The sequence below is a fragment of the Amblyraja radiata genome, chromosome 7, assembly GCF_010909765.2.
Source record: "Amblyraja radiata isolate CabotCenter1 chromosome 7, sAmbRad1.1.pri, whole genome shotgun sequence".
NCBI lineage: Eukaryota > Metazoa > Chordata > Chondrichthyes > Rajiformes > Rajidae > Amblyraja > Amblyraja radiata.
The window spans coordinates 33,455,964-33,473,384 of NC_045962.1; the positions used below are offsets into that span (position 1 = coordinate 33,455,964).

At 42.3% G+C, this 17,421-nt stretch overlaps 1 protein-coding gene across 3 annotated transcripts in view; it reads right to left on the reverse strand.

The window, feature by feature from the left end:
• Positions 1-434: 434 nt before the first annotated feature.
• Positions 435-17,421, reverse strand: part of acvr1 (activin A receptor type 1) — a 57,361-nt gene continuing 40,374 nt past the window's right edge. For 2 of the 3 annotated variants that reach the window (XM_033024075.1, XM_033024076.1), the window contains exons 4-10: positions 16,443-16,645; positions 14,004-14,124; positions 12,041-12,187; positions 11,021-11,296; positions 7,344-7,541; positions 2,432-2,562; positions 435-1,571 (exon numbers count right to left, since the gene is read on the reverse strand). In XM_033024075.1, the coding sequence (XP_032879966.1) occupies positions 1,437-1,571; positions 2,432-2,562; positions 7,344-7,541; positions 11,021-11,296; positions 12,041-12,187; positions 14,004-14,124; positions 16,443-16,645 (1,211 nt within the window). In that variant the 3' untranslated portion in view covers positions 435-1,436. The remainder of the gene's footprint in view (positions 1,572-2,431; positions 2,563-7,343; positions 7,542-11,020; positions 11,297-12,040; positions 12,188-14,003; positions 14,125-16,442; positions 16,646-17,421) is intronic. The other variant, XM_033024077.1, reaches the window with a different exon arrangement.

Here is a 17,421-nt window from a genome sequence, read left to right on the forward strand (position 1 = left end):
ATAAAAGTGCAGAAAGAACTGCAGATGCTGGTTTGTACCGAAGACAAGACACAAAGTGGGTCAGGCAGCATCTCTGGAGAAAAAGGATGGGTGACGTTTCTGATCAGGAACCTTCTTCAGACAGAAAGAGTGGTAATAAAATTGTGGTAAATCACATTATGCAGAGCAAAAATTAATGAGTATCCTCCAACTTCTAATTAGTTATACCACATGAAGTAGAAGGTATAGAAAGATAAAACTTGACCAAAAAAAATACTATTACCATAATAAACTAATCACACACACACACACAGTGCATTTGCAAATGTTCTATTTAAATTATACAAATGACAGCTATAGTATAAAATTTAGGTAAAACAAAATACAGTAGTTAATACTCTGGTAAAATGTACAATGTAGATTTTACAGATAACACCTTGTACCACAAAGCTTCCAAAAAATGATATTTCATTGCTATAAAAACTTAAGTTTAGTGCACTTAAATTATTCTCGCTTCTGTGACAGCATTTACAATATGCACAAAGCACAAAATACAGGTTGGTGTAGTTTATGAACTAAATTTCAGGCAGAATATTTTCAAATATAAATATTGTGGAATACATATTATAATCTACCTATACAAGAAAATCAAACTGCTATATCATTTCACAATTTCGGAAAACAAGTTAGTATTGACATAGCAATAAATAACACACATTTGCAAAGACTGGTGTGATCTATTTGGGCCAGAAAATAGTTGTGTTAATATCAGTGCAAATTGTATGTACTAATAGTCAAAGCAATTAATTATATCTCAAGACTGTAAAAATACATAATTGCCATCAATTGGGTGTTAAACTCATAATATTTGGCTTGTTGGATTGTTTTAGGCATTCAAATCTATTATGTATAGTATACATAAAGAAAGCAAAAATTGCTAGTGCAAAATAATGATGGAAGGGAAACAAGTATAACATATAGAATATAAATATTAAGCCACAAAGAATGAAACCATTCTGATTTTATACGAGTACATTTCTCTTCCGATGCACCATAGAATGTTTTTTTCTGCAAGAATTATTTGCAATGCATCTTCAACTTCCTCTTAATGGTTACACATTAAGCAGCTATAGTGATATGCTGGTTTCTCCATAGTTTCACATGCTATATAACCTTGTTAACATTGCATCAGTAACATTTTTCTTGGAAAATGTTGTCTTAAGAATGCACATAGTTAGAAAAATTAGGTCTGGCAACTACGTGCGACCAAAATATTCATCTTATCTTCAAATGCATTACGATAAGCCGATTATTCCGACATTTTCTGTTTCTATTTTACCACACTGATTGGAGTCTTAAAAAGCTTCAACCCAGAAACTGAAACATTCTCTCTCTTTTGTCCGCTGCATCCCTTTACGTGGTAATATGCCTGTTGGGCAGTCATTGGAAAACAATCCTCAGCAATCCATTTTAAACTTATCGAATGAGTTGTCGATTTTGGAAAGAGTTTTTCGAATGCGCAGGGCAGTGAGTCTTGCAGATGGATTTTGATACCAGCATTCTCTCATCACCTTCGCAAGGGATGTTAACGTCTGTTGAGAAAGATGTGGTAGAAGATCATCATTAAAACGTTTTCCATTGCTACTCAGTAGTCTTAAAGTTCATGTACTTCTTCAGAGCATTCCAGCCACGTGACACATATGTTTATTAATTATGCATGCTGGCACTTTGTGTACAAAAGAAGCACTGCATTTAACTTTACACAGTTGGACACATGTTTAGCAACAGGATGTTGCCACGACTCAAGGGCCTGAGCTGTAGGGAGAGGTTGGGCAGGCTAGGACGTTACTCCTTGGTGCGCAGGAGGTCAAGGAGTGATCTTATAGAGGTGTTTAAGATCATGACGGAATAGATAGGGAGAATGCTTTTACCCAGAGTTGGGGAATCAAGAACCAGAGTGCATAGGTTTAAGGTGAGAGGGGAAAGATTTAATAGGGACCTGAGGAGCAATTTTATCCCACTGGTGGGTATATGGAATGAGCTGCCAGGAGGTAGTAATTGAAGCAGGTACATAACAATTTACAATGTAGATTTTACATTACATTTACTCCGGTACATGGATAGGAATGGTTTAGAGAGATATGGGCCAAATGTAGACAAATAGGACTTGCTTAGATGGGGCATCTTGGTCAGCATGGACGTGTTGGACAGAAGGGCCTTTTTCTGTCCTGTGTGACTGTGCTCTAATTTTGTGCAAAATGAAATATTATCAGAATAATAGTAGTTATGCAAGTTATGACTAAAAGGAGGTAATTTCATGTGTGTTCATACTATATATCAAAAATGTACAGAGTTCCATCCATTGCCATAATGCACAACTCTAAACTGAATTTTGTGTCCCAGGTGGAAACATTTTCAATGTAAAACTAATCGAAACGTTATCGATACTTACTGGGTCGGAAAACCATCTGTTCGGAATATTTGGTCTTTGTTGATCCACACAAATCACCTTTTTCATATCATCAAAACCAGGGTCATTGGGAACAAGATCATAAAACGGGGGCTTGTAATCTTCAATAATTCCTGAACAAAAATAAACATTGCAAGGACATGTCGCAAATGAGGGATATTAATACTGTGCAAGTTAATACTAAATTAATCAGCATTGCATTTGAACAGGGTACTAAAGTTGGATTCTAATATGGAAAACATTCATTTGAGCACTGTAATCCTGGAATGTATCAGAAAATTAAACATTAGCACGTCTGAATAAAGATCCTCACCCTAAATGTCCCTAAATGCCCCTTTACCGGGGTTGTATAGAAGTTATTAGAATATTTGTAACATAGTTGTTTGATGATTTTGTAACATGGGGGTGGTGGGTATGTCACAAACGTTTTGTTTTTGTATCGTGTTGAAATTAAATACATTATTTTTTGATAAATAAAAATGTCCCTAATTGTCATCTATCTGTCTCTCTACAGATGCTGCCTGACCGGCTGAGTTACTCCAGCACTTTGCGTTTTTGCTCAAGATTCCAGCACCTGCAGTTTCTCTTGTCTTCAAAATAAACATTAGGTTAGGCAATAGATTCTCGGCCAGGAAAGTAATTTTAATCAATTTCCTTTTCTGCCATGCTCTTTTGATTGCCCAGAGGAAAATTCACCCTTTTCAAAAACTAAATTAATCTAAATAAATTGAAAAAGAACATCAGGGTGGTGCAGTGGGTAGAGCAGCTACCTCAAAGTGCCTGAGACCCTGGTTCGATCCTGACCTCAGATGCCATCAGTGTGTGGAGTTTGCACGTTCTCCCCGTGACTGCATGGGTTTCCTCCGGGTGCTCCGGCTTCCTCCCGCATCCCAAAAATTTGCAGTTCTTTTTAGGTTAATTGGCCTCTGTAAAATCGCCCCTGGTGTGTAAGGAGTGGCTGGGAAAGTGCGACCACTTGGAACTAGTATGTGAACGGGTGAGCGATGGTTGCCGTTGACTTGGTGGACCAAAGGGCCTGTTTCCATGCTGTATCTCTAAACTAAGTTAATTATGCAATCCCTGACTAATAATTTTATTTTGCACCACAATGTCAAAATCTTGTAATTGTCCATTGTATTCGTCTAGTTTAGTGCAGAGATACAGGTGCTTCAGCCCACCGAGTCAGCACTGACCAACAATCACCCTGTACACTAGTTCTATCCCACACACCAGGGACAATTTTTACCAAAGCCAATTAACCTACAAACCTGCACGGTTTTGAAATGTGGGAGGAAACCGGAGCACCCAGAGAAAACCTACACGGTCACAGGGAAAACGTACAGACAGCACCAAAAGTCAGGATTGAACCCAGGTCTCCCAGCGCTGTGAGGCAGCAACTCTACTACTGCGCTGCCCCCTTGTGGAGTATATCAACCGCAATAGGTTAAAATGAGGAACTAGTGCCACCTTGTTGCCAGCATATAGGACCAGCAGCAAGTGCTGGAAATGCCAGGGTTGTCATTCAATAATCAACCTGCTTCTTAAACCTGCTAATGTCTACAAAACGAGATGTCAATAATTCAAAATAGCTTTTAAAATTGCATTTGGAAGAAAAAGGCCTTTTTTTTTAAAAACAAACAATTTTGACAATGAAGCAAACTAATTCCAAGAAACTAAATACAATGCCAAGCATTAAGAAATTATAAACCTAAACAATTTTCCACAATATATCACCTGTTCACCACAAGTCATGCAGCACTGAAACAGGCCCATGGACCCAACTCATCCACATTGACCAACCTGCCCCACCTGCCCGTGATTGGCCCATATCCCACGTGGAAAGAGTGCAGAGAAGATTTACAAGGATGTTGCTAGGATTTGAAGGCCTGAGATACAAGGAGAGGTAGGGCAGGCTGGGACTTTATTCCTTGGGGCATAGTACACAGAGGGGTGATCTCGAAGATGTGCTTAATCTAAGGTGGGGAATAGATGAGTGCAGGGTGAATATAGTATTTTTCTCAGGGGAGGGGGTTCAAGAACTAGAGGACACAGGCTTAAGGTGAGGGGGGGAAATTAATAGAAATCCAAGGGACAACTTTTTCACACAAAGTGTGGTGTGTATATGGATTGAGATGCCAGAGGAGGTAGTTGAAGCAAGTTGGAAAACAGTATTTAAAAGACATTTGGACAGGTACATGGATATTAAATGTTTAATAGGATACGGGTCAAACGCAGGCAAATGGGATGTGCTTAGGTGGGGCTAAGGGCCTGTTTTCATGGTGTATTACTCTGTATTTCTCTTATTAAAAAAACCCAAAAAGCTTCCCAAAATCATAAAAAACACTGACAAAGCCATCATGGAACAGCAGCACTAAATATTCAATATCAGTCATCTCCATGTAGCCTTGACAAAGTGGTCAACTTTCAGCTCAAGGCTTACTTATCATTGAGTGGAATGCATTACATAAATGAAGCGCAAGAACACAGACTTCATTGCAAATCAGCAACTCAGTTTCTTTAGAAATTGAAGTTAAACATTCTTTCTTGTACAGGTCCACCACTGATTTTCCGGCACCCTGGGTTCCAGAGTTGGATCCAACAGAGTTCACGGCCTGCAAGTGGAATCCAACAGTACAGGAATGGTCCGCCTTGGCCACTGGGGAGATACCGACCCACAAATTCAGTCTTGGAAGTCGGCTATGGTTCTCGAGCCCCAGCCACAGTGGGAATATTCAACCCGCTGATCCTCACGGATGTCCCAATGAGGTCAAGATCAGCCGCCAAGCGTAGACTCCACTTTATCGGGGGGGGGGACCTCCTGAGTGGGGGGCGTAGGGGGTGGGGGAGAGGGGTTTCAAGTGCGCTCTCGTAATTTTGTCTGGATTAAAGGAGGCGCCAGACCACAAGTTGCCGGAAAATTGGTGGTGGTCCTGTACTCGAGGGAAATAAGTCAGAGAAACTCCAGCACTTCAAGTCCTCTAGCTGAGATTAACAGATTCTTGATTAGTAAGGGAGTCAAGGGTTATAGGGAGAAGGCAGGAAAATGCAGTTGCGAGGGAAAGACAGATCAGCCATAATCGAATAGTGGAGCGGACTCGATGGGCCGAATGGCCCAATTCTTTTTCTATGACTTAAGAAGTTAAGAATCAGAGGATATAGGTCTATGGTGAGGGAAAAGATTTAATAGAAACATGAAACACTTTCCACACAGGACGTTGTGGGTGCATGGGCCAAGCTGCCAGAGGAGGCTGTTGAGGCAGGTACTGTAACCACATTTAACAGACGCTTGGGCAGGTACATGGATCAGAGCCAAATGCAGGCAAATGGGATGAACATAGGTGGGGCCCTTTGGTTGACATGGACGAGTTGGATCGGAACATTATTCTTAGCATGGAGAGGCTGGGTGGAAGAATACGAGTTGGGTGTGAGGAGAGGATTATGCATCAATCCTTTGGAGCAACTCAGTGCCATTACCGGGCATATACCCGGTTAGGCTTGGTTGCCTTGCTATCTTCCCCGAGATAACATTTTGACTTAATTTGCTCCATGTACACAGTAGCATGGAGACCACAGCAGATCTTGTGGAGAATATATTCCATCACTACTTTGAATATACCCTCCATGAGGTTGTGAGACACATAGCTGTGGTAAAGGGCAGAGACAGATGGAAGATTCCCCTGTGCTCATTTCCCTCCTCCTTACCTCCTTGTATACTGTTGGGGAAGGATTCAAAGCCAGGATTGGACTCATAAGCCACCGGAGAGTACATAAAAACAACAGAACGTAGACCACCATCCTCGACCTTGAGGGATAGCCACGACGATTGTTGGGGAGGGATGATATTTCAGAGGGCGGCAGAAAAGCAGTGAGGTCTGGCCAGCTCCGATGCTCATCAAGGTAGGGTGGAGTCAGACAGAGCAATAGAGATAAGAACCTCAATAGTTAGGGGGGCAGGCAGAAGATCCTGTGGCCACAAACAAGACACCAGGATGGTGCATTGCATCTGGGTCAAAGGTCAGGAGCTCTCAGAGTGTCATAGTCATATAGCGTGGAAACAGGCCCTTCGGCCCAACTTGCCCACACCGACCAACATGTCCCATCTACACTAGTCCCACCTGCCTGCATTTGACCCATATCTCTCTCTAAACCTGTCCTATCCATGTACCAGTCTAAATGTTTCTTAAACGTTGCAATACTGGCTGTAGAATTTTCTACAATTTTATATTTATATTTCAGATTTAAGCAAGTGCAGTTCTTTTGATGTATAAACGACCTCAATCACTGTGAAAAACATGATTGCTTTGAACAACCTGACCGTGAGATATATGCTATGCAAAGATCTACTGTAATCGGCATTTAACACTAAAATATAAAGAACACAACTGCATGTTACATATCTAACATAAGGTGGGCACAGTGACACAGAGGTAGAGCTGCTGCCTCAGAGCTAGAGAGCCGGGTTCGATCCAGACCTCTGGGGCTCTCAGTGTGGAGTTTGTACATTCTCCCTGTGACCATGTGGGTTTCCTCCCACCTTCCAAAGATGTGAGGGTTTGGATACCAATTAAAACACAAGGTACTTGTGCTATAGATTAATTGGCTTCTGTAAATTGTCCCTTGTGTGTAGGTTAGAGCTAGTGCATGAGTGAACACTGGTTGACGCGGACTCGGTGGGCCCCAAGGACCCGTTTCCGCGCTGTATCGCTAAACTAAAACTGAAATGTTATAATTAAAACATATCAACACGGTGTTTGTGGATTTTATTAAAGAGATACTGTGGGATAAAGAAAAAAAAATTCTAAACTTGAAATGAAGTTCGGAAAGAGCCGTTAATGAAAAAAATGATTTTCTTCAGAAAACAGTTGAAACTCAAAATAGGTTGCAATACACTTACCGTTGCTCACTGTCCTCCTCGCAACCTCCCACAGGACAAGACCAAAGGCCCAGATGTCAACTCTCCTGTGGGAGTCAAAGAGGTTCACCTGCATGGATTCATCCAAAACCTCAGGGGCCATATATCGTTTGGTGCCTACCCTAGGATTATTGCCTACATCTAAATGGTTAGTGCATTGGGAATGCATCACCGCAAGACCTAGGAGAAAAGCAAACAACAAATATCACAAGAAAATTTGGGCTTCGTAGCTGGTAGACCTGCTGCCTCACCAAACCTGGGTCCAGGGTCAAGGAGGTCTCGGAGTGGTTGTAGAACTCTCTCAAGGGAGATGGCGAGGAATCAGAGGACGCTGTTGAAAGCGATCGTAGAAGCTCTGTCCCACTGTACGAGTTCATTCAATTGCTCTCCCGAGTTTAAAAAAAAATCAAACTCGTGGTAAGCACGGAGAATGAACGTAGCGGGTACGTCGGAGCTCGGGGACGTCTCTTAGCGGCTCGTAACGCTAACGGCAGGTACTCTGGAAACGCGGTAAGCTCGGGAAGACTCGTGAAGATTTTTCAACATGTTGAAAAATGTCCACGAGAGCCCAGAGTACCTACGAGCGGCCATTACCGTAAATCTCCGAGTTCGAAACAGGGCAAATTCAGGAGAACTCTTTGAATGAACTCGTACAACGGGACAGGCCTTTAAGTCTCAAATAGGACTAAAATAGGAGGCATCATAAACAATGAAGGTTATTGACAATTAATGTGGGGTGAGGAATGGCATGGTTAGGAAAGTGAGGATGAGGTCCTTATGGAGTTAGGAAAGGAGGTTCAAAAGCCGGAACTCAAGTGGAATAATCCCTGGATTATTCCCAGTGCCACATGCTAGTGAGGGCAGGAATACAAGCAGCACAATGGCGCAGGTGTAGAGTTGCTGCCTCACTGCACCAGAGACCTGGGTTCAATCCTGACTAGGGGTACTGTCTGTGCAAAGTTTGTATGTTTCCCCTGTGACCACGTGGGGTTTCTCTGGGTGTTTCAGTTTCCTCCCACATCCATAGATGTTCAGGTTTGTACGTTAATTTGCCCATAGTATGTTGGATGGTATAGCATTGAACTAGTGTACGGGTTATCGATGGTCGGTGTGGATTCAGCGGGCCAAAGGCCTGGTTCCACATTGTATCCCTAAACTCCAAAATCCCTAAATATTTCATTGGAGACTGGAATAATAAGTTATTAACTTGAAGTTTTAATTAGCAATTCTGGCTTCATTTGTTTTTTACTACAATATTCTGTGCAAAACCAGTTCAGCATTTGGACAATGCTATACATAGACAGGGAATATGGTTTTAATAGGACCATTCATAGTCAAGGAATAAAGATAGCAATCAAGAGAGTGTGGCACCACAAGGAGAGGAAAGATTTAATAAAGAAAGACAACAGCCTAGAGCTGAGGGGATAATTAAATCGTAGTGACCACCAAAAAATGTCTTAACAGCATGAAAAACTATTGTCAAGATATACCCCACTCACTAGTTCTTTAATCTGTCAGCAACACTGGAGCACTGCACAAGCATATAAAAGCTTTTTCCATTTACTACTTCATCCTATTTTTACCTGCTATCATTGGATTGAAAATTTGAGTACAGGAATTGTTTTAGTCCAACAGCATCAATTATCAAGAGCGTTTCATTGTCATGCGTCCTGAAACGGAACAATGAAGTTCCTACTTGCAGCAGCATAACAGATATGTAAATATAATACTCTGTAAACACCATAACAATAACAAATATACATCAATAAAAACAAACAATAATAGTGCAAAGACAATGTCCCCAAGTCTGAAGAAGGGTTTCGGCCCGAAACGTCGCCTATTTCCTTCGCTCCATAGATGCTGCTGCACCCGCTGAGTTTCCCCAGCAATTTTGTGTACCTTCCCCAAGTCTTTGTTGTTCAGAGCTTTATTTGTTTAATAGTCTGATGATTGTAGGGAAGAAGCTGCTCCTGAACCTGGATGGTACAATTTTCAGACTCCTGTACCTTCTTAGTACAGGATAGCAGGAGTGGAATGAGAGCGTGGCCAGGGTGGTGTGGGTCTCTGATGATGCTGGCTGCCTTTCTGAGGCAGCGACTCCTGTAGATCCCTTAGACGGTGGAGAGGTCAGTACCAGTGAAGGAATGGGCAGTGCTCACTACTTTATAATAATTGTAATAAGAAATCTATGGAAGCTGGGACAAACCAGAAGAATAACACACTGACAAAGAGAACAGGTTGAAAGTCCTTCTCACACAAGAGTCCAGAATTGTTTCTCTGATTATTGGCCAACACCAAAAGCTAATACCTGTTGCCTCAAGGCTTCTGGGGCCTTGGTTTGATCCCAACCTTCAGTATTATCAGTGTGACGCTCACACACGTCCCTCCTGTGATCATGAGAATTAGGAGGAAAAACGACGATAGGGATTCTTGGAATACTTCATTAGTCGTGTTAGATGAATGTAACAAGAGTGAATAAACATAATTGGAACCATTTCCTTGCCTGGAAGAGAACACATGTGGAATTCATTGCCATAGATGGCTGTGGAGGCAAGTCATCGGATATTTTTAAGGCTGAGATTGACAGATTCTTAATTAGTATGGATATAAGGGGTTATGGGGAAAAGGCAGGAGAACGGGGTTGAGGGAAAGATAGATCAGCCATGATTGAAAGGTGAAGTAGACTTGATGGGCCAAATGGCCTAAGTCTGCTCCTATAACTTAAGAACTATTATCTACTGGTTCCCAAGCCACACATTTTGGGGGTTAAATTCCATTTGTTCCGGCAGAGACAGGCTGCATGACATCTCAGCTTTAGATGCTGGTGTAAAGAAAAGGCAGCAAGTTACAGCATGCATGCAAACAACAAGCTGTTCACATTAGGAAGGGACCAGTGAATAGTGGGTATGTGGAACAAGACTGGGATAGTCGAGTGTGAGGCATGCTCGAGGCATCAGGGCATGGAGTTTTGAAACCACAGGACCAGAGGTGATCAGATATCAATCTTAGCGTAGCCATTTCGCCAAGTGAAGGAGAAACTGATAGGTTTGCAGACCACCACAGTGATACGAATAGATAATTCCTGTTGGCAATTCCCTGAACAAACAGTTCAGAGTTTACTATTAGAGATGTAACAGAATCCTATCTGCCATTGTTGGCAGCTTTAAGAAACTCCAGTCCGCTATTGCCAAGAATTGAGATTACATGGAGAATGGAATGGAGTGCCTCAGTCAACATTGACTCCACAACCAATACAACTTGATAAGCAATCTTTCTTAAATTACCAAATTGACATCACCATTCTTTGTTAAAAAAGGTACTCTGTAGGATTAGGCAGCTCAAAGTTCTTTACAACCAATTGAATTAGGGGCGAATACACAGCAGACATTTGTATCATGTTCTTACAGCAAACCCATTAAGTTCAAGAGTGCAATAATGGCAGAAGGTTTGACGATGAATTGGGCAATGGTGATTTGAGAGTCTGAAATTGCCATTGTACATTTTAAGACATTAAATGGGTGTTTTCATCACTGATAGAACACAAGATAGACATTTAAAATTACTTAAGTACATTCAGTCATACAGCATGTAAACAGGCTCTTGGAACCTGAATGACTATAAGTCAATATAAAGTGAAAAACATGGATAAAAGTACCTACCCAAGTCTGCAATGCAGCATTGCCCATTCTCCTTAACAAGGACGTTTTTGCTTTTAAGGTCTCGATGTGCAATTGCAACTTTGCCCTGCGTCCCGATTATTTCTGTGTGCAGATGTGTCAGACCACTGGCAATGGACAGCGATATCCGCAAACAGCCCACAGTGTCCAGTGCAGTGTGTTGCAAGTGGTCATAGAGGGAGCCCAGCTCGTGGTAGTGGGTAATTAGCCACAGTTGTGTGCTGGAATTTCTGGATGTCATATCTGAAGCAATAAACCCTGGAGACAGAGACAGATCTTGAGTTTCACAATTACTAAGCAAGTCTCAGTAACATCATGGGCGTTGTTCATAAGCCAATAAACCAATCGGGCATTAGCCAATTGGGGGCGGCGCAATGGTAGAGTTGCTGCCTTACTGCGCCAGAGACCCGGGTTCGATCCTGATTACGGATGCTGTCTGTATAGAGTTTAGAGAGAGACACACACAGACAGAAACAGAGAGAGAGAGAGAGAGAGAGAGAGAGAGAGAGAGAGAGAGAGAGAGAGAGAGATACAGCATGGAAACAGGCCCTTCAGCCCACCGAGTCCACATCGACCAGCGATCACCCCATACACTAGCTCTATTCTAGACACAATGGGACATTTTACAATTTTTACAATTTTACCAAAGCCAGAGCACCCGGAGAAAATCCACGCGAGCACAGGGAGAACTTACAAACTCTGTACAGATAGCATCCATAGTCAGGATCGAACCCGGTTCTCCGGCATTTGTACTTTCTTCTTGTGACCGCGTGGGTTTTCTCTGGGTTCTCCCGTTTCCTCTCACATGGCAAAGGCGTATAGGTTTGTTAGTTAATTGGCATCAGTAAAATTGTAAATTGTCTCTAATATGTTGGAGAGTTCTAGCGTATGGAGATCGCTGGTCGGTGCAAACTCAGTAGGCCGAAGGGCCTATTTCTGCGCTGTATCTCTAAAATAAAAGTAATATATCAGCTGAAGATTACAAGCCAATAACACACTCACCTAAGATGTTCTCATTTCTCAGGAGTACACTGTTGTAGATCTCGGTCTCTCTAAACCAGGATTTTTCATCTCTGGAAGAAAATATTTTGACTGCAACATTTTCTCCTTGCCATTGGCCACGCCAAACCTCTCCAAAGCGCCCTTTGCCTAGGAAATAGAGCATAAGAGATACACCACCATCAATTAAGCAGAACATTTAACATTGCAACACATTAGCAGCTTGACCTGTAATGTCTCTCAAGAGATCATGGTGGCACAGTGACCCAGTTGAGTTGCTGCCTTACACCATCACATACCTAGTTATAATCCTGACTACAGGTGCTGTCAGTGCAGAGTTTGGATATTCTCCCTGTGACACGTGGGTTTTCTACGGGTGCTCCGGTTTTCTCTCACATTCCAAAGATGTACAAGTTTGTAGGTTAAATGGCTTCTGCAAAGTTGCCCCTAGTGTGTGGGATGCGAAACTAGTTTAACATAGGACAAGTGTACGGGTTGGTCGACGCAGACTCAATGAGCCGGAGGGCCCGTCTCCACGCTGTATCTCTAAACAAAACAAACATTAAAAGTGCTATCCTATCACCAACTAGAGAGCTGTCCTGACCTATCATCTAACCTCACTGAAGACCTTCTCACTATCTTTAATTGGACTTTACTAGACTTTATCTTGCATTAAACGTTACTCTCTTTATCCTGTGGATGACGATTGTAATCATGTATAGTCTTTTTGCTGACTGGATAGCACACAACAAAAAGCTTTTCACTGTGCCTCGTTAAATGTGACTTTAATAAACTGAACCATTGCACCTGCCACCATTACCACTATCCTTGGCACGAAATGCTGAAGTAACTCAGCGGGTTAGGCAGCATCTCTGGAGAACATGGAGGGGCGAAGTTTCGAGTTGGGATCCTTCTTCAGGAGCCTGAAGAAGACTGCAATGACCAGGTTCAGGAATAGCTTCTTCCCCACAGCCATCAGGCTATTAAACTCGGCTCGGACAAAACTCTGAACATTAATAGCCCATAATCTGTTTATTTGCACTTTATCAGTTTATTTATTCATGTGTGTATATATTTATACAATGGTATATAGACACACTGATCTGTTCTGTATTCATGTCTACTATGTTCTGGTGTGCTAAAGCAAAGCAAGAATTTCATTGTTCTATCAGGGACACAAGACAATAAACTCTTATTGAACTCTCTTCTTCAGACTTAGTCTTCTGCGGTATAAACCAGCATCTGCAGTTCCTTTCTGCGCTACACTTGGCACCCCTTTTCAGGCAGCCACCACACTGAATAAAATAAACCTTTCCCCACACATGCCCCTTAAACTATGCCCCTCTCACCTTATAGCTATGCCCTTTGACATTTCCACCCTGGCAAAAAAGATTCTGACTGTCTACTGTATCTATGCCTCTCAATTATATGTTAAGTGTTCAAGTGCATCCAAGATTACTTACACTTTGCTGTAAAGCATTAGTTTCTTCTCCGAAACAACTAGCAGCATTTTGAGCCTGAAATATTAGTCCCGATAGTTTTTAATTTATTGCAGTTCTTTGGTGGCCTAGAACCCGTAACATACATAGGAAGAGACAATAGAACAAGACAAAGCCCAAAGTGAGGAAAGCAGCACATTGCCCAAAATATAAACTTGCTTATTCAGTTGCAACAATAGTACACAGGGCGACAGTGGTACAGCTGGTGCAGGACGACACAGTGGTGCAGCTGGTAGAGCTGCTGTCTCACAGCGCTAGAGTCCCGGGTTTGATCTTGAGCTCAGGTACTATCTGTGTGGTATTTGCAGATTAACTGTCCCCTGTAAATTGCCCCTCGTGTGTTTTGGGGCTTGTAGAGCAAAGTTGGATAACATAGATTTGGTGGTGGATGGGTGATTGATGGTGGGCGTGGAGTCAGTGAGCTGGTGCCCGTTTCCATGCTGTATCATTAAACTAAAGTAACTCACCCACACATTCCACCAGGGTGATCTGTCGAGCTACTGTTCTCTGTATGAGGAAGGGAAGCCCCGATCCGCTGCCTGAGGTGCAGGAGTGATCCAGCAGATCCTGTGAGAAAAAGAGATGGTCCTACAAAATGAACCGCAATTGCTGGTTTTCGTAAGGCAGGCAAGATTGTTCATTCTTGAGACAAGTTACAGCTTAAACAACATTTACCCCACGCAATTATTTCCTCTGGCCATCTTTCGATGAAGAAAGTGAAGTTGAAGGCTCCCATTACTGCTTCACCAGATCACATATTGTACAGTGGCAGCACAGTGGTAGAGTTGCTGCCTTACAGTGCCAGAGGCCCGGGTTCGATCCTGACTAGGGATGCTGTCTGTACAGAGTTTGGGCGTTCTCCCTGCGAGTTTTCCCCAGGTGCTCCGGTTTCCTCCCACATCTCAAAGACCTGCAGGTTTGTAGATTAAATGGCCCTCTGTAAATTGTCCCTAGTGGGTACGGTAGAACTAGTGTACGGGTGATCGCTGGTCAGCACGGTCCCTGTGGCCCAAAGGGCCCCATTTCCACGCTTTATTTCTAAACTAAACTAACTTAAACAGCTTCAAAGGGAATAAAGCTACAGGGGAAGTATCCTCCTACCATGAGCAGCTCAAGAAATTAGTTTTATATTCCTTAGAGTTTAGAATTAGAATGAGAGATGTTCTTAGTGACGCAAGACCCTAAAAGGGCATGATTGAGTAGATGTCAAGATAGAAAGTAGAAGAGTACAGTGCACGAACTGACCCTTTGGCTCACAATGTGCCAAACATGATGGCAAGATAAATCCTCAGCCCGCTAGTGATCCATATCCCTCCATTCCCTGCAAATCCATGTGCCTGTCTAAAAGTCTCTTAAATGCCACTATTGTATCTGCCTCCACCACCACCCCTGGCAGTGTATTCCAGGCCTTCGCCACTCTCTGTGTAAGAAAACACCCACGCATCCCCTTTAAACTTTCCCCCTCTGACCTTAAAACTACGCTCTCTAGTCTTTGAACTTTCCACCTGGGAAAAAGGTTCTGACTGTCTATATTATATTTGTCTCATAATTTTATATACTTCTATCAGATCTCCTCTAAACTTCAACAATCCAAGGAAGACAATCCAAATCTGGCCAATGTCTCCTTTGGTTAACTTCATCTCTAAAGCTTGCACATTCCTCCTAACCAAAACAAATGCAACCAAACCAAAGTTTTATAAAGATGCAACATGACTTCCTGACTCTTTTACTGTTATACTCAATGCCCTGACTGTTGAAGCAAGCATACCAGACACATTTTTTACCATTCTATCAACTTGTGTTGCCACTTTCAGGGAGCTATGGATTTGGACACCAAGATCCTTCTCTACATCAATGCTGTTAAAGGTCTTGCCATGAACTGTATACTTTCTCCTTCCATTCAACCTCCCAAAGTGCAGCACTTCACACTTGCTTGAGTTAAACTCCATCTGCTATTTTCCTGTCCACGCTGACCAATGATCACCCTTTCACACTAGATTCACCCTTTCATCCCACACACTGACATTATCCTAGGCACTGGGGACAATTTACAATGTTTTAATCAAAGCCAATTATCCTACAAACCTCTACATCTATGGAGTGTGGAAGGAAACCGGTGCACCCGGAGAAAAGCCACACCGGGAGAACGTACAAACTCCGTACAGACAGCACCCATAATCAGGATCAAACCTGGGACTCTGGCACTGCACGACAGCAACTCTACTGCTGCACCATTGTGCCGCCCTTGTAGCAGAGATGTGTAGGAACCTCTCACAGAAAATGATTAACCTCTGCAACTCTCTACCGTGTAAGTCGTAGGGGATTTAAAAAAAATATATAAAGTGGACACTATTTTCAAACATGTATGAGGGCTATGAGGAAGGGGTGTAGAGCATGAGCCCAGGGTAGATCAGCAAGGATTACATTGAATGTGGGGCAGGCCATAAGAGGAAAAATGGCCTGTTCCTGTTTCTTATGTTCTGACATTTGTATGTGCCAAAATTGCAAACTTGCTCAAATATTAATTTAGTGGTTTCAAGGTTGAAAGTAAGAACCAAGTGGGTGGCACAGTCTGGGTGTACATAAAACGCTATCAATAATGAGCTCTCCTCCGTAATTTTATCATTGCAAATTCCAAGCCCTTTAATAACAAATGACGCGTGTATAATTCAGGGGGTTGGAAATACGACTCTATATTTCCCAAAAGAGATTAGAATTTCCTATCACCTCCTCCCACCTCCAAGTTAGCTTGAACGTGTGCCAATGGTTTATAAAGTCTGGCCAGTTTTCAAATTACTGCAACAAAAGCAGAAATGCTGATATTAACAATAGACATGGGGTAATAGTGCTTTTGACAAGAGGGGATGGGAAACAAACAAAGTGGAAATTTTAAACGAAATGCTTACAGCTAGCGTGCTGTCACCAACATTGGAGGCAATCAGTCCATCAATGGCACCATATTCAGCTTCTCGGGCATTTAGTCTTTGCATCTGATTTTGGTGAAGCTTTCGCAATATGACCACTGTCACCATGGTGACAATGGTTAGCACAATTACTGGAGCAACAACAACCATAGCCAGGGTTCTTGCACTGTAGCCCACCGGTGCTCCTGAGAAGAAAGAAAAGAAACAAGTTAAGGCACAAATTGTACAATTGCATAATGAAAAAATAATGACTCTCACACACTTCCACAGTTGCACTGTCGAAACAATTCTGTCGTATTGCAGTATAGCTTGGTCTGGGAACAGCTCTCCCCTAGACCGCAAGAAATTGCAGAGTTGTAGATGTAGCCTAGTCCATCACACAGACCAGACTTCCCACCATTCACTCCACCTATGCTTCACGTTGCCTCGGGAAAGATCAACATAATCAAAGAACTTCCCACCCACGGTCATTTCTTCTTCTCCCCGCTCACATCAGACAGGAAATACAGAAGCTTGAAAGCATGCACCACCAGACTCAGGAACAGCTTCTTCCCCTCTGCTATCATGCTTCTGAACGGTCCTTCCATAAGCCAGGGTACCGTTCGAGTCACCTCTACCTCATTGCTGACGTTGGAACCTACGTCTATCCTACTTCTTTTTATGTTCTCACCAATTTCAATTAGAGTCCAATCTTTTTTTCAAGAAACACAATTCAAAGGTAGCAGTTTACATTTTTTCTATTTAGAAAAGTGATTACATACACTAGATTTGTAGTGCTGCTTGCTAAAAGAATTAAAGGAATTCAACTCTGTATGGACACAAATGATCAATTGAGCTTTGTAAAGGAATAATCACCAGCTATAGATCTTCTGCCGAGCTAATAAACACTAAAATCGGCAGGAACATAACTATTGAATACATGTTTTTCATTTTAACAAAGTAAAGTAGCTTGGATTTGAAT